We start from the raw sequence: 21,726 nt of genomic DNA on the forward strand, positions 1-21,726 counted from the left end.
AAGCCCAAGAATTCCTTTGGTCTCTGAAAAATCTACCTCCACCTCTCCTCTCTCTAAGGGATGATGACTTTTGTCGAATTGGGATATAATTTGAATCATAAAATTGAAACTTTCAAAAACATCTACACCATAATTGAGGACCAAGGAGAATATTTTGAGGATTATATCTTTGTTAAATTTTTATTTTGTAAGATTTGAAGGAATTTCTAAAAATGTGTCTTGAGTTAAAAAAAAAACATAATACAGCTAAATTATAAACTACTCACACCATTAAAATTATGCTGTCTAAACCTAGGCCTAGTCAACAAAAAGCTGACTCAAGCCTAAATCTTAAGATTTCGAAAAACACCTTTGTTTGGCATTTTCATTGAAAAATGCCTTTCTTAGTAGTTACATTGAAAAATTAAAACAACCCCTAGATTTCCTCTCTCCCTCGATGTATTTGTAAAATTGTTACCTCTATGAATTTTCTCCACTTCCTGTGCCCACACTGTTATCTTCTTAAAAATTCATCTACAGAATCTCATGGTCTAATAAGTATTGCCACGCTGAGTAATTTGCTTACTACAGAAACAAAGGTAATGCCTCTGTAATTACCAAACTCATCTTATCACCTTTCTCATATAGAAGTTTAATGCCGCGTTTTATTTGGTCTTGTTACAGTCTAGTTTCAGTCCTGTTTCCTTAATAGCGTTTTTTTTACGTATTTAGTAAGCTCAAAGCCGTTTTATTTGCAGTATCCCGTAAGGGACCGTACCGTTTTCCGTAACTAGATTCCAAAAATCGAAACTTGTTCATCCAGATAGTTTCACCCCTTGTTTCATGAAAATGGCGGCAGAGAATATTTACGTAGTGGATGTATTTTTCCAGATATGTGTACAGCACTATTTTTCTGTGCCTACTGTAAGGTATGCCCTTGGCTTTAGCAAATTACAATACTTTGTGTCTTTTTTAATCCTAAAAAGAGCCAGACTTCACTTTCAACATTCCCAGATGGGTAAATGTATGACAGTTCACATTATTGACTTACCAATAAAGTGAAAATGCCACTCGATGCCTTTTTTATGCTTTTTACAAACATAATAATCGCTTCTATTGTAAATTCAAATTTAAGCACTTTTTTACCTAACCTAACCTAAGATGCATTTGTGGATTTTGAAAACTTTTGCCAGTAAACTACCTAGCTCTTTTCCAGCGTTTTATTTGTCAAAGGCAGTACCGAAACGAAACAAGACGAAGGCTCAAATAAAACGGAATTATGCGAAACAAGATTGGAAACGGTAGCCCAAACTGGAACTATCTTGTCTCAAATAAAACGCGGCTTAATAAGTTTCCTAAAATTACCAAGTGCTCTGCTTTTTGAGAAGCAGATCTTTGGTAATTTATCTCTAATTTCTGAAGCCACCATATCTCAGAAACTCATTACCATGCTATCAGCATCTCAGGACTTCTTGTTAAGCAAATAGAGATAGGGTTTATTATAGGGAAATATCAGATAGGGAAAAAAGAAATATGCTATTTTCTTCTCTGCTCACTGCTCTTTCCTAATATAATGTTCATTGCTGTCAGAATTGCATCCCACCTACTTTCTCCTAATGAGCGCAGATATAGCTTAGCCTTTGGCTATTTGCAAAAAGTTTCTGATTATGTTTGTTTTTGTCAAATTTGCTTTAATTAGTGTTATAAACTAATTTCTGATGAGACGCGCAAAATACAATGACAAACCTATAAAATCAGCAATTCTTTGTATATGACTTACGGCCATGTTTAGCCACAGGCTATATGGGGTGGCTTAGAGCCATGTTTAGCCACAGGCTTTATGGGGTGGCAGGCTAAAATAAAAGTGCAACAGCAGCAGTTATTATAGTTAGAAAGAGCATTATATGGAGAATTGTATGGTGTATTTTTTTTATCTGATTTCTGTCCTGTAATAAACCTTAGCCAAATATGATAGTAAAGAAAAGGGTAAAGAAAGAGTATAGGGCACAAAATGAATAGACCATGGAAAACAGAAATATATACCATTAGATTCTTAAATCAATGGTCTTTCCAAGCAAAAATAAGCTGCAAATTCTTCAAAACACTTTTTCAAGTTAAAGAAGGTCTATATTATTTTTTCAACGTACATTCAAAATTAAATATGGTTCTGGTTTTTTATATCTCAAGTTTGTTAGCATTGCTACAAGTAGAATAAAATCATGTAAACTTTTAGTACATAACCATATCTAAAGGAAACCTACTGATAAAATAAAAGTGGTACCATTACATTCCTTATTTTATGCTCTTCCCAAACATCATAGTTGTTTTTCTGACAAGGCACATCACCTCCTCCCCCTCTAATGATGCATTAAATAGCCTTAGGATGTATACAAAACTAAAAGAAAATGCTAAAACAAAGAAATCCTTGCTTCATAATATTCAGCATGTTTCTATTAATCAGACTATGTTGTTTCCTTCCATTTTTATCCATATTTGAAAAAAAAAACATTTTAATTATTTTGCAATAAGAGTGAGTAAATGCTTTCAATGGGCCAGGAAACCCATTAACTAAGAAATACAGTCTTTCCTAAAGTTCTGGTAGTTTCCTGTAAAAAATTGTTTATTCAACATAAACATACAAATGAGTTAATAATTGTCAAAATATTGTTCTTCTAACCTGACGTACTTTTTCCCATGTTTTACCTGCCCCTTGTAGGATTCCTAGAAGGTATCAACACCTCTTGTAGACAGGTGGCCAAAGCATCTATTACCTCTTCTGGTGTCCATGGTGATTTCCTTTACTCCATGGCCTTTGGTGGATTACTCATGTCAGCTAACATCTGTCAACTTAATCATAAATCATATTTCAAAAATTTTCAGACATTTGTCACTCTGTTGTCAGTTTGACCTGCTGAGGGGTGAAGTAGGTTCTGAGCACTTGTCATCATTGATGAACTCCCTCCCTATCCAGAACCTTCCTTGCCACTTGAAAGTTTTGTTCTGGGACATGGCATCATCTCTGTAGGCTTACAGAAGGATCTTAAATATGTTTTTACCATTGCCCAGTTTGACACAAATTCAATTGTGTGCTATTACTCTTGTGATTCTGCACCACCACTATTTTTAAATATGGTTTAAATAAGCACTTCATGCAAAGAAAACTTCTGCCTTTACTTCAGGGAACTAAGTAACATGATTCACTTTAGCTGAAACATCCCACCACTATTCCTGCCAGGAGTTGTGATCCACAGGCATACTGGAACAGTGGAAATATGTCATTTGTGTTACTTTTGGGACAGACCCTGTATAAAGCTTCAAGAGATGCAAAACAATAAAAAAATATGTTATTTAGGGCAATATGGGGCCATATAGGGGTGGAGTGCATTGTTGGAAGTGAATCATTTTTGAAAGAGCATAAAGCAAGGAATTAATGGAACCAATTTTGATCTGTACATGCAAGATTTCAAAGCTGGGTAATTACTATAGAACTTAGAAATGCTAATTCTAGAAGCACATCCATTTCTGGATGACCCTCCTCCTCCATGGGGCAAACTAAAAATGCATAAAGTGGGCACGGTTTTGAAGCTGCGGGAAAGGTTGGGGTTGAACAATATGGAACATTTTAAATATTAATTTCAGTTATAACTGGTAATTTCTGTATAGTAGGAAGTTGAAAGATAAGTAAAAAACCCATGCATCCATTAATGTTAATATACAAGATCATCCACTTTCACTTTTGAGTTTAAACTAGCCAGCTGTATCTGAACAAAACAAACGTCCAATTTTGCTTACAGATAACATTACCTATAGAGTGAAGCATATTAGTCCATGAGCCCTGTGGGCAGCAGGGTGAGGTCTATATTCTGATTGGTTGAATTGTTAGTCGATTAACCCTGCTGCCCACAGGGCTCATGGACTAATACACTTTGCTCTAAAGTCCATTTTTTAGCTCTCTAAAATCCCCCTTTGACAAACTAAAAATGTTTATAGTGGGCAGGGTTTTGAAGCTGAGGGAAATGTTGGGGTTGTACAATATGAACGAAATTATATTTTATATACCATTTCAAGTCATCACTGGTAATTTCTGTATAGTAGTAAGTTGAAACATAATTAAAAAACTTATCCATCCCTTAATGGTAATTATCCACTTTCACTTTTGTGTTGAAACTAGCCAGTGAAACAGTGAATCAGAGCAATTAGTTAATATGACGTTTCTGTTCTGCTGAAATGAAGAAATGACTTTTGACACAATGGAGATTATACACTTTTTCAGTTTAAGATTAAATGTGTTTTAAAAGATTCTTTGGCTATGGGGAGGCCTTGGTGAAACAAATTTGGTTGAATAGTGATTCTCACAAGTGAATATTACCTACAGAGCAAAGCAAATTAGTCAATGAGCCTTGTGAGCAGCAGGGCATGGTCTATATTCTATGTTTATGGAATAACTATTTGGCCTGAAAAAGTAAACAGAAAGTAGGTCATAAGCAGAAACTAACAATTCAACCAATCAGAATACAGACCTTGCCCTGCTACCTGCAGGGCTCATGGACTAATTTGCTTAGCTCTATAGGTAATATTCACTCAGGATAATCACCTCAGTGAATTGTCCCTACACCAGATAGTTGACCAACCAACTAGATACAGATTGTTTCAGCGCCCAACAATACTTGACCTGGTTATCTTGAATGACAAAAGCTTAGTTCAAAGTATTGATTACTCACCACCCCTTGGTAAAAGCGATCACCTAACTATAGAGCTCATGCTGAAAGTGAAGGTACTTAAGAACAAGCTAGTCAAAAAAGTGTTTGTCGACTACATTGCTATTCGAAATGAATTATCCACTACAGACTGGCCGAATGTACTAAGTGGCACAGTTGACGAACAATGGACCAAATTCAAGGGTGTTTTACTGAAAGCTCAGGATGCCCACACGAAGACCAGTTTCAAACCAAAACCTAGATCCCTCCCCTACATGACAAAAGACATCAAAAGAGAAATAAACAGGAAAAAGAGGTCATGGAAAAAGTTCAGGCAGTCAGGAGACCTGCAGCAACACACAAAATTCACCAAGGCACGAAACAAGCTGAGAAACCTCACCAGAAAACTCTACGAAAATCTGGAGTCCAATCTTGCCAAAGAAAGTAAGACAAATCCTAAAAAATTCTGGAATTATGTCTCTAGCAAGAACCACTCCCGTCGAACTATCTTCAGACTGGTGAAACCCTGTAGCACTACCGTAACCAACATAACTGATGTAGCAAACGAACTAAATAGGCACTTTGCTTCAGTTTTCACCTGTGAACCGGAAGGCCCCCTGCCAAACTGCCCGGGCTATGAAGCCCCCACAACGATGGAGCAAGTCAGCATCGACCCCTCCAACATCCTCAAACGGCTTCAAAATCTTGACACGAATAAATCGGCTGGACCAGATCACTTACACCCAAGATTGCTGAAGGAACTGGCAACCATCATCGCTGGACCACTGTCTGACCTATTCCAAAAGTCTATTAATGCCAAATCTGTCCCATCTGATTGGAAAACTGCTTTTGTGACCCCAATATTCAAAAAAGGCAGCAGACTTAAAGCAGAAAACTACAGACCTATAAGTCTCACATCAGTAGTCGCAAAAATCCTTGAAAGAGTGGTCAATGATACAATACTGGAACATCTGAAAGTCAACAATATCCTATCCCCTAATCAGCATGGGTTTCAACCAGGAAAGTCAGTTGAAACAAATTTACTGGAAACATATGACATCATTACAGATTTGCTTGACAAAGGATTGCCAGTGGACCTAGTTTTACTAGACTTTGCTAAGGCCTTTGATAAAGTCCCACACAAAAGGCTAAGAGAAAAGCTTACTGCTGCCCAGTTACACCCCAACCTGGTTAATTGGCTTATGGACTTCCTGTCAGGACGAACCCAGAGAGTCAGGCTATTTGGTGCTGGAGGTGAAAAGGTCTTTTCCGAGCCCTGTGATGTCATCAGTGGAGTACCGCAGGGAACTGTTCTTGGTCCTACACTGTTCAACATCTACATCAATGATATATTCAGCGAGGTGGAAAACAAATTGTCTCTCTATGCTGACGACTCAAAGCTATTTGGAGCAGTGAATGTAAAATCCCTGCAAACAGACGTCCAGAAAATCCAGCTGTGGGCAGACAAATGGCTCTTATCGTTCAATATAAGCAAGTGCAGCACGCTACACTTTGGATCCTCAAACCCATGCGCCCAATACCATATGCATGAACATGCCTCCAACTCCGATCCACCCATCAAGACCAGCACAGAGGAACGCGACCTTGGGGTCATCGTTGACAGCCTTCTCAAGTTCCATGCCAACACCATCAAGAGCGTGTCCCAGGCCAACACAAACTTAGGACTGATCAAAAGAACAGTTACCAGCAGATCCCCACTAGTTTTCCTGAAACTTTACAAGGCACTAGTTAGACCCGTTTTGGATTTTGGCATGTGCGCTGCCTTCCCAACATACAAAGGAGATGTCAGGCTAATTGAGGGAGTCCAAAGGAGAGCAACCAAGGCCATCACAAACCTTGGAGACAAACCTTATCAAGATCGTTTACGGGCTCTCAACCTCCCTACCCTCGTGTACAGGCGCAACCGTAGCGACATGATGATGACCCGCAAATTGCTGAACTCATCATATGCCAAGATCCTGCCCATCTACCCAGGCCCCCCACAGTGCACCAGAGGACACTCAAAGAAGCTGTTCAAGCAGTCAGTCAGAACCAGGGCCAGAAAAAGTTTCTTCACCAACAGAGTCGTCAACCCCTGGAATGAACTGTGTGAAGCAACAGTCTCAGCCCCCACCCCCGAAGCATTCAAGAAGGCACTGGATAAAGAGTGGGCCACGAAAGACTGGAAGTATGAATGGGACATTCCGTCCTGCTCATACCTGCTATGAGACATCACCGACTCAACTCAGGAGCATTCAACAGATCTACAGATCTTAATTTGCTCCGAAGTGCAAATTAAGGTAATTAATTAAGGTAAGGTAAAACAAATTCAATCTTGAAATGAAAAACTCTATAATCTCCATTGCATCAGAAGGCATTTCTTAATTCAACAGAACAGAAATGTCATATTTAACTTATTGCTCTGATTCACCAGTTCACTGGCTAGTTTCAATGCAAAAGTGAAAGTGGATAATTAGTATTAATGGATGTGTAAGCTTTTTCACTTATCTTTTGACTTCCTACTATACAGAAATTACCAGTAATGACAGGAAATAGTATTTTGAATATAATTTCATTCATATTGTACAACCCTAATATTTCTCTCAGCTTCAAAACCCTGCCCACTTTAAACACTTTTAGTTTGCCCTATGGAGGAGGAGGGTCAACCAGAAATGGATGCACTTGTAGAATTAGCATTTCTAACTGCTCTGGATTTTCCAAGGATTTCTAACTGCAAGGATTTTCCTTGCAGAATCTCACATTGGCTATATCAAACCTAACTTCATTTCATTGGCATGTTTCTTTCAGATTTGTTATACACTAGAAGCTCACCAAAATAACTAAAGAGATGCTGGTGATAAACTTAAAACCCAAAATTAAGGTGGAATGTTTTTGTGGTAAAATTCTAGTTAATTGACTTCTTGCTATCTCGGAAAGGGTTTAGGCTAGGAAAATTAAACTTTCAGGGATGAATCTATAGACTAAAGTATGTCCCGGAGAGGTATTTTGAAGCAGCTACCTCCACTCCTTCTCCCTCTAGAGGGCCCTGACCTTTGATGACCTTTAAAAATATGTGTGTTATAAAAGTGAAACCTTGCAAAATAGGTTTTCTGCTTAATTGAAGTACAACAAAATTGTTTTCAGCTTCATAACTTTGCTCAATTCTATTTTATAAGGTTTTAAAGATATGCAAATACATTTTCTAAATTAAAAAAAAAAACATGATATGGCTCTGGCGAATCTACAGGATGTTCACCCAACCTTATTCGCCGGCCAGTGCGATTTAAGGTAATTTAAGGTAAATTCTACTCAAATAACAGGAATTACATTTTCAGAACGAAAGGCAGAGAAAGGGCAACTGGTAACTGAAAATTAAGGTAAAATGTTGTTTTGTCAAAATTTCAATAGGTATAGACCTGTCATGTAGGCAAATTTCAGGGCCCTCTACAAGGAGAAGGAGTAGAGATGAGTACTTTAAAATACCTTCCTGGGACATACTTTATCCTATAGACCATCCCTGAAAGTTTCATTTTCCTAACCTAAACACTTTCCGAGATAGCAAGAAGTCAATTAATTAGAATTTTACTGTGTCTGTTAAAGGTTTGACTCTGCAGTCTTCTGAGCCCTATTAATAGGAAAAAATACTAATAACAGATTAGCAACGCCTTTCTAGTGTATATCTTACACCCTGGATTCATTACTGAGAGTCCAGGCCTAATTTACCTCTATGTATGCCTAGGCTAACTCATTAGTCTATTTTCAAAGTTATCAATTAGCCCTCTTGTCTAGAGCTAAACCCTCCTAAAATTTTACATTGCACTTTATTTAGGAATAAGAAAACTTACTTGTTTAAGTTGAAAGTCAATATCCTCAATTCAATGGGTTTGAGTTCCCCTCTGTGAAAGACACCTTGGGAACCAAGTCACTGGATCATATTACTTCCTCACTTCAATATATTTTAAGGTTTATAATCTTTTCCAATATCATTCAAAAACTGCATCACTATTATCACTATTTCCAGGTTATCATTTAATTTATTTAGCCCTCCAAGGATCGAGAATAAACTGACAAGTCAATATCCTAAATAACAGATGTTGGACTTTTGAAGTTTAAAGATTTTCATTTGAGCTCCGTTTCAGATGAATATGGAGAGCTCGAATTATTCGTGACGGCTAGCAACTAAAACCGAATTTTTCTGCTAAGACTGTTTACTTGCATGTGACAAAATTGTAGAACAAATTCAAATCTATAATATTTATTTCTGTGTCCATTTTAAACAACGCGGACAGTGTTATTTATTAAATAAAAAAAACAAGTTTTTTAACTGAAAGTAAGGAGCGACATTAAAACTTAAAACGAACAGAAATTATTTCGTATATGAAAGCTGCTTCCTCATCAATGCCCCGCTCTTTACGCTAAAGTTTGACTCTTTCTCTCAACTCTTCTTTTTAAAACAGCAAAAAACTTTAGCGTAAAAAATGGGGCGTTGATGAGGAATTAGCCCCATTCATATACGAAGTAATTTCTGTTCGTTTTAAGTTTTAATGTCGCTCCTTACTTTCAGTTAAAAAACTTGTTTTTTATTTAATTTCTGAACGTTTTTTAATCAATGTATGTTTTGACTTTGGCTCTCCGGAGAGGAATAATTAAAGCGAAATTTGCATATTTAGTTTTGGCTAAATGGCTTTCTCATAGTTTTGATCGAATGATTTTGAGAAAAAAGGAGCGGGGGAGGAAGCCTAGTTTCCCTCCGATTGTTTGGTTACTTAAAAAGGCAACTAGAAGTTCTAATTTTTTACGAATGTTTTCATTAGCAAAAGATATACGTAACTTATAAATTAGCTTACGTAACGAACTTTTGTATTTTCATGTTTTTATTACATATATGAGGGGTTCACCCCTTCGTCAGTACCTCGTTCTTTACACTAAAGCTTAAATTTTGTCCCAATTCATCAAGAATGACCCCTGAATCACAAAAGCCGTAGAATAAATAGCTGAAATTACTAAACATACTTTAGCGCAAAGAGCGAGGTATTAGGAGGAGGTGAGCCCCTCATATACGTAATAATTTCTGTTCGTTTTAAGTTTTAATGCTGCTCCTTACTTCCAGTTGAAATAACTTTTTCATATTTATTTTTTCATTCGTTTTTTTAAATTATGCTAGAAAATCCTGCGCTTCTTTCATGGAAATTTTTTCCCTCATGACAAATTCCTCGGCGGAAAGTTCCCCCAACATATCCCCCTCTTCTCGAACCCTCTCCCCAGCCAAAAAATCCCCCTGAAAATGTCTGTACACTTCCCAATAACCACTACTATATGTAAGCACTGGTCAGAGTTTGTAACTTGTAGCCCCTCCCACGGGGACTGTGGTAGAGTAAGTCGTCCTCAAAGACATAGTTGCAAGGTTTTTCGACGACGCTGAATAAAATGGCAATCTCAAAATTTTGATCTGTTGACTTTGGGAAAATAAGTAGCGTGGGAGGGAGCCTAGGTGCCCTCCAATTTTTTTGGTCACTTATAAAGGACACTAGAACTTTTCATTTCCGTCATAATGAGCCCTCTTGCAACATTCTAGGACCACTGGGTCGATTCGAACATCCCTGGGGAAAAAAACAAACAAAAACAAACAAATAAACAAGCATCCGTCATCTGCCTTCTGGCAAAAGATACAAAATTCTACATTTTTGTAGATACGAGCTTGAAACTCCTACAATAGGGTTCTCTGGTACGCTGAATCTGATGGTGTGATTTTTGTTAAGATTCTATGACTTTTAGGGGGGTGTTTCTCCCTATTTTCTAAAATGAGGCAATTTTTCTCAGGCTCTTAACTTTTGATGGGTATAACTGATCTTGTTGAAACTTATATATTTAAAATCAGCATTAAAATGCGATTCTTTTGATGTAACTACTGGTATCAAAATTCCATTTTTCAGAGTTTCGGCTACTATTGAGCCGGGTCGCTCCTTACTACAGTTCGTTACCACAAACTGTTTGATGATGAATATTCATCTCTTTTAAATTCTCAAAATAAAAGTATTAAAACATTGCACACTGATCTTGTCTATACCACTCTATTAAAATAACATAAAGAAAAGCCTGTAAAACTAAATACCGAAAAAGTTCACAATTGTAACATTAGTAGGATCTTTATTTGATGTTCCTTATAAGCAGGGGCGTCGTATGGGGGGGGAGGCAGCTGCCCAGCCCCCAAATAACATGGAGAAAAATTATTGTATATGCCATCCCATGCCCCTTGACTATCCGGATATGGACCACTCTCCCCCCCCCCATTAAAATGCCGGAGATTTGCCCCTACTGTATATTATCCTGATTCTAAGCACACAACTTTCATGGAGTATGGGTTAGCTACTAAAACAAATCATATTTGGGGTTTCTAAAAGTTGCAGTCACCAGTCCTTTCCGTCCCCCTCAAAAATTCTTAGGATTAGTATATTTCTCCGATAATCTATCGCTTTCTTATAATTTGCGTATTTTGTGTTTTTTAATGTGTTCCTCTATTCCCACGATCTCCCCGTGGATTATTCTTTGGGAAAAACGCTTGATTGTGTTGAACTTTTGAAACGCATGCAGATATACAATATATTAGTTGTTGATAACAATAAAATTATGGGCATTAACAAACTAAAGCTCTAAAACTTCGTGAAAAACAATCAACGTATTTCCAATGGAAATGGTAGAAAATGGAAAAAAAAGAAAGCGGCTCGTGGGTTTTTTTCTCATGTAATCTACATTAATTTTCGATCTATTGTTCACAATTCATTATTTTTTCACATTGATGGTAGTGAAAGCGGCACATTTGGTGCCACTTTGACATTATTTGGAGCCTTCTACACTTTTCATACTTCCAGGCAAAATTTAGCCCTTTATGCTAAAGTGACACTTTTAAGAACCCCTTTTAAGTTTTTCAATATAAGCACCTTAAAATACCTACTTAAGTGATTATATATGACATACATGACATACCTAACTAACGACGAAGACCAGACTGCTTTTCAATCATACGAAAAACAAGAAAAAAAAATGCTAAGTATTTGTGAAAGTTATCAAGCTAAGGTTTTTTTAACTTTGTTTTTTGTTTGTTTTTATTTTGTCCAGTATCTGCTAGATTAGTAATTAGATTTTCAATTGGTTTCTTTTTCTTAGTTTTTTCTTATATTTCACTGAGGTACAAATAGCAAAAATATCCAGTTTGATTTCACGCTAATCACTGTCTTCTCATTCTGCATAATTTCTTGTTTTTCATACAGGATTCATATGTTTTTTATAGCCTCTTAAGAATATATGTATATTATATCTCCATTCCCGTTTTTCTCGTTTTTTTTGTTTCTTGTTGTTCTTGTTTTTCGTTTCTTGTCAATAAAAAAAAATCTCAATTTCTGTGTATATGACATACTGGTTTCTTATTACCTCCCTCTGGTTACTCAGCCCTTCAAGTCCTTACAATATACGTTACTTTAATGGGTTCTTTCTTCTACCTAATATTATAAGCTACTGATTAATAAATGCCTAATAAAATAAGCCAAAAGTATTCCTAACTTCCTTCAGAGTCAAACACCCTTTAAGTTTTACTTCATACGATTATGGTCATTCCATATAGTAAATAAAAATATATCATTTTATTTCTTGAATAAACTAGCACAGAAAATGGATACTGAGCATTGTTCAATATACAATAAATATATTTACAAGCATTTAACGTAAGGTCAAAATATATACTGACTCATTCAATCAAATGTTCTACTTGCAAACAACTGTACATCTAGCTACACCCGGAGCTATTTATTGGGCTAGCCGTTTTCAATTGGGAAGTACAAAAAGAAGGATTTATTTCATACGAAAATGTTTAAGAAAAATATAATTATAAGGAAAATCGATGCTCTTTACACTTACATAGCATATCATTCAATGCTCTCAGTTCATTCAATGCTCTCGTCAGGGTAAGACGCATTTAAGACCTCTGTGTGGGTTTATGTGAAAATAATATTTCAAGAACTTTTGGATACTCATTTAATGCTGAAAACATTATTTCAAGAACTGTTGGAGATTTAGTAATACGTATTAATATTTGATATTAGTACAATATTAATGTACAATGGGACGTAAAAGGAAAAATCCGAAACGAGAAGGTATGAATATTTCATTAGACACCTCATATGATAGCTCTAGCTTGAAACATCAATTAGGTACTCTTACTACAAGGGTCGATAATCTGGATAAAGAACATTCGCTTCTTAAAAATAAGATGGTTAATAGTGAAAGAAAATTGGAAAAATTGAAGATGATACGTCCTGCCTCAATTTGCACCCTTTGATGCCTGAAGGTTCCCTCAGGAACCATGAACTTTTTAATTTATTTTAATCCTGACCGTTTGATGTATTAACGTCAATCCGTTTGCCATTGTCTCAATCTGATCTACCTAGACAGGTTTGTATTTTTCTTAGTCCGTAATCTGTCACCCTTGTGTGAGGTAATGAAGTTTGAACCTGTGCCCTCTAGCCTTGCTTGTTTTTCCTGAAAGGTGAGAATACTTTTTTGTGAATAACTTTATTGTTTATTGTGCTAGAGTTTAGATTCTAAAAGTTTTAGAAAGAGGACGTTTTGTTTGTTCAGATGAGCTATCATACACTCCTATAGCTGGAAAACCAGAGGATAGAAACGATCCCCAACGTCGTGGTTCCTCTGGGAACCATCCGGCGGTAGCGAGACCAGATGAGACGGCAAGCCGTATACAGTGTGAGATGCCTAGATATCATGAAAACAGTTGCTTTACACCATTGGAATCAAATTTTGAGAGCTCGACCATGTTCTGTGGCTTCAAGGAACCATCGCTCGGAAGAGCCATCTAGACAAGAACTGGTGGAGTTGCCGTCGTCAATAACAATGTAGGGGAGACCGGGGTTGACCCGGACGCGATTTTTTGAAACGGCATATCTTCTAAGCCATTGACTTTTCTCCAGTTCTGACTTCACCATAAAATGCGTATCCGTTAGGACTACCTTCGAGATTTTTTTCAGATTTTTCTACAAAAAGGAAAAAAATATTTTTATTTTTTTTCATTTTTTTGAAATGTCCGAAACAACCCCTACCCACGGGGTTGGATCGGACGGCCCCAGTATTGGTTCGGACACCATGCTAAACCATTAGATTTCTACTTCTTTTTTTTTCAAATATGCATAAAAGTATAAAAAAGTAAAAAACAGTACTTCAGCTATATAAAATGACAAAAAAGCTTTAAAATGACACACCATTCACCGGAGTTGGAACGAGCTGAGATTTTACTCAAAGACCGCTTAGTATACCACTAAAATATATTCCTAATGCGAACTGCTGTACTTGCTTAGTAGAAATACTTATTTTCAAGCATTCATCCGTGTATTTTCTACCCTAAATACCAACCTTTTAGAGACGGGGTTGGTTCGGACAGATAAAAATGTCCGAACCAACCTCCAATCGCCGTGTCCGGCCCAACCCCATGTGTCCTCGTGCGACGTCAAAGTGATTTGAAAAAAAAATCAAATAGATGGCGCTCAATAAACTGCTCTAGAATCTTTCTATGTGAGCTACTTTTCTCCTGAAAAAATGTCATTGCAAATCCAGCAGCCTGGTCCACTCTATTAAACTCCAAACAGAGACCCTTGAAAAAAATTCTTACCTTGAAAAACACTTTTTGCAAAATACAAACAAATGGCTTCGTGTATCAAGATCCAAACTGACTTGATAATAGGGCAGTTGATGGTGCACCTTTCGTGATTTTTTGAGAATTTTTACTAAACCGCTAGGTGTCCATACTTGACTGTCCAGATCAACCCCGTGTCCGGGTCAACCCCGTGTCCGGGTCAATCCCGGTCTCCCCTACTAGACTGTTACCAAATATATTTTTCACAGTGCAGAAATGGACCAACCTTCTCCGTGTACATCAAAAACTGTGGAAGATGAGTATTCGGCTGTCCAGCGAAGACTTCGAAGACGCCCCGTGTCATTAGCACAGGCTCTGAATTTTTTTCTTTGCCCGGAAGACAACTCCGACCTCGAAGATCTGTCTGATGAAGATGAGGACCCATCTGATCCTAGTTTTCTCCTTCCTGATCCTGATAATAACCCGCAGGAAGAAGAGATTGAAGAAGAAATAGAAAGCGGTCGAATTGAAGCTGACGACCACAACAGTGAGGATGACCATGAGGACGTCGAGATCGCCAGACAAAATGCCACGAGCTCAGGCACTGCTGCTTCGAAACCAAGCAAAAGACGGGACCTTGCTTGGAGAAAAGTGGATTTCGTCCAGCCAGATGCTGCGTGGAAGGATCATCTTGTCGTCGACCAAGAAATGAGTGGCAAGACACCCCTGGAATTTGTCAGGCTGTTTTTTGACCAAGGCGTTGTCAACCATATACGTGACCAAACGAAAATTTACGCTCTTCAAAAAGATGCCAAAGAATTTGGAGTTTCATCTGCCGAGGTGGAATGCTTCTTAGGGATCCTTGCATTCACAGGAATAGTGAAAATGCCGTCATACCGCAGTTACTGGTCAAACAAAACGCGCTACCCTGTAATAGCTGATGCCATGTCGCGTGACAAATTCGAGCAGATCAAAAAGTATCTTCATTTCAACGACAATCTTACCCAGAAACCACGAGGAGACCCTGGGCACGACAAGATCCACAAAGTTCGTCCTCTGATAGAGATGATCAGAGATAACTTTATGAAGATACCCCCAGAAGAACACCAGCCAGTAGACGAGCAAATTGTGCCGACAAAACAGAGGATTTCGTTGAAGCAGTACAATCCCAAGAAACCGCATAAGTGGGGTTATAAGTTCATCTCAAGGGATGGGGAGAGTGGTTTCGGTTGATGTCAGTGACCTGGGAGTTGGAGCTGATTTTGTCCTGCGGCTTGCAAGAGGAATACCCAAGCACAAAAATTACAAGTTATTCTTTGACAATTGGTTCTCCTCGTTAGACTTGGCACAAATACAAAGTGATCAGGGCATACTTACACTGGCCACAGTGAGGGCAAGCAGGTTGAAAGGCTGTGCCTTGGAATCAGACAGCAAATTGAAAGCCCGAGGAAGAGGCTCTTACAACTGGCGAGTGGAAACGCAGTCGAATGCCATTGTGGTGAAGTGGTATGACAATAAGCCAGTCCACTTGATTTCGACCTATGCCGCCCTAGACCCAGAAGATACGTGTAGGCGGTGGGATGGTAAAAGAAACGAGTATGCCGATGTCAAGCGACCATATTGTGTGAAGGAGTACAACCGCTTTATGGGTGGTGTAGATCTTGCCGACATGTTGCTGGAGCTTTACAGGATCGACTTCAAGTCACGGAGCAAATGGTACATGAGGATCTTCTTCTTCTTGTTTGACCTCTCCGTTGTGAATGGCTGGCTCTTATACCGCAGGTGTCTTGCTGCTGGGCAGAAACCAATGAACCTGCTACAGTTCAAGACAGATGTGGCACGTGCACTTCTATCTGGTGCATCTTTGGCAACACCAAAGAGAGGTAGACCTTTCAGTGACGCAGATACAAACTCTCAGAAAAAAAGAAATTATACTTGTCGCACCCCAGACTCGACAAGACTCGATGGACAGGGGCACTTCCCGGCTTGGATAGAGAGCAAACAGAGATACAGAGTATGTGTACAAGCTCATTCCAAAGTGAAATGCGTAAAATGTGAAGTGTCCTTGTTTTTCACACCCAACAGGAATTGTTTTCTGACTTACCACACTATGTAGCCGATCAGAGTGTGGGACAAGATACGAACGGATTCAGAAACAGTGCATGGCAGGTGGTGTCTGGATGGGGAGTGTCTTTTGGGGAAAATATTTTCCTTAAGAAGGTTTATTATTGCATTTTTTTTTTTTTGCATAACGTAGGCAAAACATTCCTCTGTTCTGCTCAAGAGTTTCCAGCTTAGTCTTTTTTAGATGGAGCGGATGGTATCTTGGCTTCTTTAAAAATTATTCTCAGGGCTCTTTTTTGAATAGATTCAATTTTTTCTGATTCATCACGAGACATGCCAGGATGCTCAACTGGTCATGCATATTCAAGATGCGGGCGGACAAAGGAAATACAGATCGGTAAAGAATGGAATGGGGGGGGGGGACGTTAAATTTATTCAAGAGCTTAAGGAGAGACATGGACGCATTAGCTTTATGGACAATATTTTTAATATTGTCCATAATATTGCCGAAATATTTTTCCCATTCTTTTTTCATAATTCAGGCATCAAAGGGTTAAAAACTTGTACTGATGAATTAACAAAGTTAAAAAGAAACAAGAGCTAAGAGCTCATATGGCACTTGTGACGAGGCAAGAAGAGCTAAGAGCCAAGAGATCATATGGCATGAGCTCTAACAAAATTCTATGAATCAATAGATTGATTTAAAAGGAAAATAAGAGGCTTAATGCCGGTTAGGATTTAAAATAAGAGCTCTGAGTCACGATGTCCTTCTAAATATCAAAATTCATTAAGATCTGATCACCCACTCGTAAGTTATAAATACCTAATTTTTACTCTCCCTTTAGCCCCCTAGATGGTCGAATCTGGGAAAACGACTTTATCAAGTCAATTTGTGCAGGTCCCTGACACGCCTACCGATTTTCATAGTCCTAGCACGTCCAGTAGCACCTGACTCGCCAAATCACTGAACCCCTGCCCCCAACTCCTCCAAAGAGAGCGAATCCAGCATGGCTCCGTCAATCACGTATCAAGGTCATTTGCTTATTCTATCCACCAAGCTTCATCCCGATTCCTCCGCTCCAAGTTTTTTCCAAGATTTCCCCCTCCAACTCCCCCCAATGTCAAAGATCTGGTCGTGATTTGAAATAAGATTTCTGAGACATGAATTCCTTCTAAATATTAAATTTCATTAAGATCCGATCACCTATTCGTAAGATAAAAATACCCCAATTTTCCTCCGGTTTCCCCCTCCAACTCCCCCCAATGTCACAAGATCTGGTCGGAATTTAAAATTAGAGCTTCAAAGCACAAGATCCTTCTAAATATCAAATTTCATTAAGATCTGGTCACCCTTTCGTAAGTTACAAATACCTCAATTTTCAAAATTACCCCCCCCCCCCCTCAACTCCACCAAAGAGAGCAGATCCGATCCGGTTATATCAGTCACGTATCTTAGACAAGTTTTTATTCTTCCCATCCAGTTTCATCCTTATCTCACCACTTTAAGTATTTTCTAAGATTTCCAGTCCCCCCCAACTGCCCCCCCCCCCCAATTACGCTGGATCCGATTGAAATTTAAATTAAGAGATCTGAGTTATGAGGTCCTTCGAAATATGAAGTTTCATGAAGATCCGATCACTGCTTCGTAAGTTAAAAATACGTCATTTTTTCTAGTTTTTCATAATTACCCCCCCCCCCCCCAATAGAGCGGATCCGTTCCAATTATGTAAATTACGTATCTAAGACTTCTGCTTACTTTTCCCACCAAGTTTCATCCCGATCCCTCCAATCTAAGCGTTTTCCATGATTTTAGGTTCCCCATCCCAAACTCCCCCCAATGTCACCAGATCCGGTCGGGATTTAAAATAAGAGCTTTGAGACACGATATCCTTCTAAATATCAAATTTCATTGAGATCCGATCACCCGTTCATAATTTTTTTCTAATTTTTCAGAATTAATCCCCCTCCCCCCAACTACCCCAAAGAGAGCAGATCCGTTCCGGTTATGTCAATCAAGTTTCATCCCGATCCCTCCACTCTAAGTGTTTTCCAAGTTTTAGGTTTCCCCCTCCCAAGCCCCCCCCAATCTCGCCAGATCCGGCCGAGATTTAAAATAAGAACTCTGAGAAACGATATCCTTCTAAATATTAAATTTCATTGAGATCTGGTCACCCGTTCGTAAGTTAAAAATACCGCACTTTTTCTAATTTTTCAGAATTACCCCTCCCCCAACTACTTCAAAAAGAGCGGATCCGTTCCGGTTATGTCAATCATGTATCTAGGACTTGGGCTTATTTTTTCCGCTAGGTTTCATCCCGATCCCTCCACTCAAAGTGTTTTTCAAGATTATAGGTTTCCGAAACCCAACCCCCCCCCCCCCAAACGCCACCAGATCCGGTCGGGATTAAAAATAACAGCTCTGAGACACAATATCCTTCCAAACATCAAATTTCATTAAGATCTGATCAACCGTTCGTAAGTTAAAAATACTTCAATTCTTCTATGTTTTCCGAATTAACGGGCCCCCCGCTTCCCCTAGATGGTCAAATCGGGAAAACGACTTTTTCTAATTTAATCTGGTCCGGTTCCTGTTACGCCTGCCGAATTTCATCGTCCTAGCTTACCTGGAAGTGCCTAAAGTAGCAAAACTGGGACCGACAGACCGACAGAATTTGCGATTGCTATATGTCACTTGGTTAATCCCAAGTGCCATAAAAATGAAGATTCAATGTGTCGGATTGTGAGATTGGAAGCCGCCAAGTCAGAAAATAATATCATCATATGGAATGCAGTTTGCGAGGATATTGATGAGGCTAAAGCTTTATTCACAGAATTTGTTCGCCATGGATTAGAATTGCCAGAAGTAAATTTTACAATCTCGCAATATGACCGAAATCGTAAATTTGTAAAGGTGACTCTAAATAAAAAAGATGACAAGTTTTCTATTATAAAGAATGCCAGCAAGCTTAAGGACAAGACATTTCATGGAAATAATAGCAACTTGTTTATTAGTGACGATGTGCCAGCCAAAGTTCGTAAAATACGTAAGCTGATTTTGGCGAAACGGGATAAATTGCGGAAGATTCCTAGATATGAGGCATGTATATCAAAGGGGATTCAGACAAACTTGTTTGTGAAAAGACCTGACGGCTCAATTACAAAATATTCATTTAGTGACAGCATACCAGAGGTTGAAGACTTTCCGAACGCCCGAGGGCATGTACATCATAGTTTTCCAAGTGATGTTTCAGTGAAATAAAATCATATCGTCTAATAGTAAAGCGCCCTGTTAGTATGTTTTAAAATATACAAGTAGGAAGCGTTTAATCATGTTTTGTCTCGTATTTATCTGTTTTTATTTGTCTTCTCACTAATTCTTGTTGCTCTATATATTTATTACTATTCTTTCTCTTTAGTTATTTTTTTTACTGCTTCTTTTGAAGCACATAGAGGTCTTTATGAATAGCGGTAGAATTTGATCTTCTTATTTGTATGTTCTGTTTTTCTGTCCCTGTGTCTGGGATGGCCTCCCTTGCCCCTCCTGCCCGATATTTATTATTTACTTATCCTTCTTACTTCTCTTTTATAAGTTTTTTCTATTTTGTTTGTCTTTTGCCGTGTTAAATTTTGGAATCATTATGACGATGAGATGTTGATGTTTTTTTCTATATTTTTGCGCTGTCCCAGCCTTACGAGCTCTGCTCTCTGTTGGGGCATAATACTGTTTTTGTATTTTTTAAGTTGAATAAAGAAAGTTGAAAACTCACTCACAAAACTCTTACTCCTTTAAAAAGAGCCGTTTCAGTTCTCACAACACGATAAACCTTCACCTTATAACATTATCGAAAAAAGATAAATATATAACTTATAACATCACACGAAAAAAAACAACTTTCGACACAATAACACTTATGGTGCCCATTGCACCCACTTCGCCCCGAATAGTTCATTCAAGGCTCGTGACTTTGGAGGAATTAGTCCTTTTAAACGAGAGCTTCAGAAAATTCTTGGAATGCTCTCTCCGTTCATTTACGATGACACTCAGTGCGTAGGTTATTAATTTTATGGTTACAAGTTCAAGTTCAAGTTCCTTTTATTACCAATATCCATCCATTTATAAACAAAAAATATCCCAAAGGGCTCAATGGCCCGTTATTTGGGAAAAAAAAACATCAAAACAAAACATAAATAACTATTAATTACATTCACACTTAAAATATATTTAGAGTCTACTCACCAATCCTCACCCGAGTACAACCGGTCTCCGCACCACCTACTTACAAAAAAAAAATAAAAAAAAAAAAATATATATACATCGAGGATCCAACACTCACACCACCCAAATCTAAATAAATAAATTCAATCTAAATAATTAAATAAATAAATTAAATCTTGATAACTAAACAATATAAATAACTGATCAATATTATAATTTAATTTATTTTTTTTTATTAAAAAATTCTTCAACCGTTCCTATGGTACAGGACCGTCGAATCCCAACAGGAATGGAATTCCAGGCACGTCCGACAGCAACTATCAGACCAAAGTCCGAGCGCACTGCAGGGGTGGATGGCACTAGCACATCATCCTTGTTTCTAGTTTCATAAGGACTGACATTTCGAACAATTTCAAAAAGCCCGGAAAAACTTGATGGAAGGTCTCCATGGAAATACTGAAACGCAATGAAAGAGAGGTGTAATGTATGAATATCTTTAATCTTCAGAAGTTCAACAGAAATATGGGTGGTAGACTGAAGAACTTTTGCTGCTTTCAGTTGGAGATTATGTAAAGGTGTAAGTACAGATGGAAATGTTGACATCCACACTGACGAGCAGTAGCATAAATAAGGGTAAATAAGAGAGAAATATAATAGACGAAGGATAGAGAAAGGAAAGACTCGCTCCAGGTTTCGAATAATTCCAAGGCCTTGAGAAACCTTTAATCTCATTGACTCAATATGCCGTTTGAAAGATAGATTTTCATCCAGAAGTATCCCAAGGAATCGAATAAACCGGTCAGCTGGGCGGGATATGGATCCCTTAGATGTTTTAAGCTCTGTCACTGTAGGGCAGCTTTTGCCTATGCGGGAGAATATAAGAAGAAACGATTCAGAGCTTACAAAGAGCGTGTACTTTCTTCAAGCAAGTACAGATCGTGTTTAGTGCTCTATGTGCTGTAACAACCTCAAATTCTGGCTCTATACAATAACTTCAGTAATGAAATATTCGCAAAACTGAAAATCGACACAGCCAAGATTTGGTATGCACCGTGCACAGATGGCGCGAACTGTCTATAGATATGTCATAACGCTTTGACCATATCCAATTGCAAAAAGGGTGCACAAGCTAA

At 38.1% G+C, this 21,726-nt stretch overlaps 2 protein-coding genes across 2 annotated transcripts in view; one reads left to right on the plus strand and one right to left on the minus strand.

Annotated features, from left to right (window-relative positions):
• LOC136036106 (dual 3',5'-cyclic-AMP and -GMP phosphodiesterase 11-like) overlaps nt 1-489 on the minus strand; it is a 231,066-nt gene extending 230,577 nt beyond the window's left edge. Inside the window, exon 1 of the mRNA XM_065718110.1 lies at nt 458-489. The gene's annotated coding sequence lies outside the window, so the exon portion shown is untranslated. The remainder of the gene's footprint in view (nt 1-457) is intronic.
• A 14,100-nt stretch (nt 490-14,589) lies between these two features.
• LOC136036546 (piggyBac transposable element-derived protein 3-like) lies at nt 14,590-16,429 on the plus strand. Its single transcript, XM_065718850.1, has 2 exons — nt 14,590-15,541; nt 15,654-16,429. The coding sequence occupies exons 1-2, from the start codon at nt 14,590-14,592 to the stop codon at nt 16,427-16,429; spliced, it is 1,728 nt and encodes a 575-aa protein (XP_065574922.1).
• Nucleotides 16,430-21,726: the final 5,297 nt, after the last annotated feature.

This window comes from Artemia franciscana, chromosome 15, assembly GCF_032884065.1.
Source record: "Artemia franciscana chromosome 15, ASM3288406v1, whole genome shotgun sequence".
NCBI classification, from domain to species: domain Eukaryota; kingdom Metazoa; phylum Arthropoda; class Branchiopoda; order Anostraca; family Artemiidae; genus Artemia; species Artemia franciscana.

What these genes read in the sequence shown, in the direction of transcription:
- LOC136036546 (XM_065718850.1), top strand. Translation starts at nt 14,590, where the DNA reads ATGGACCAACCTTCTCCGTGTACATCAAAAACTGTGGAAGATGAGTAT. An exon ending in GGATGGGGAGAGTGGTTTCG is followed by an intron (nt 15,542 to 15,653) that starts GTTGATGTCAGT and finishes TCTCCTCGTTAG; the next exon opens with ACTTGGCACAAATACAAAGT.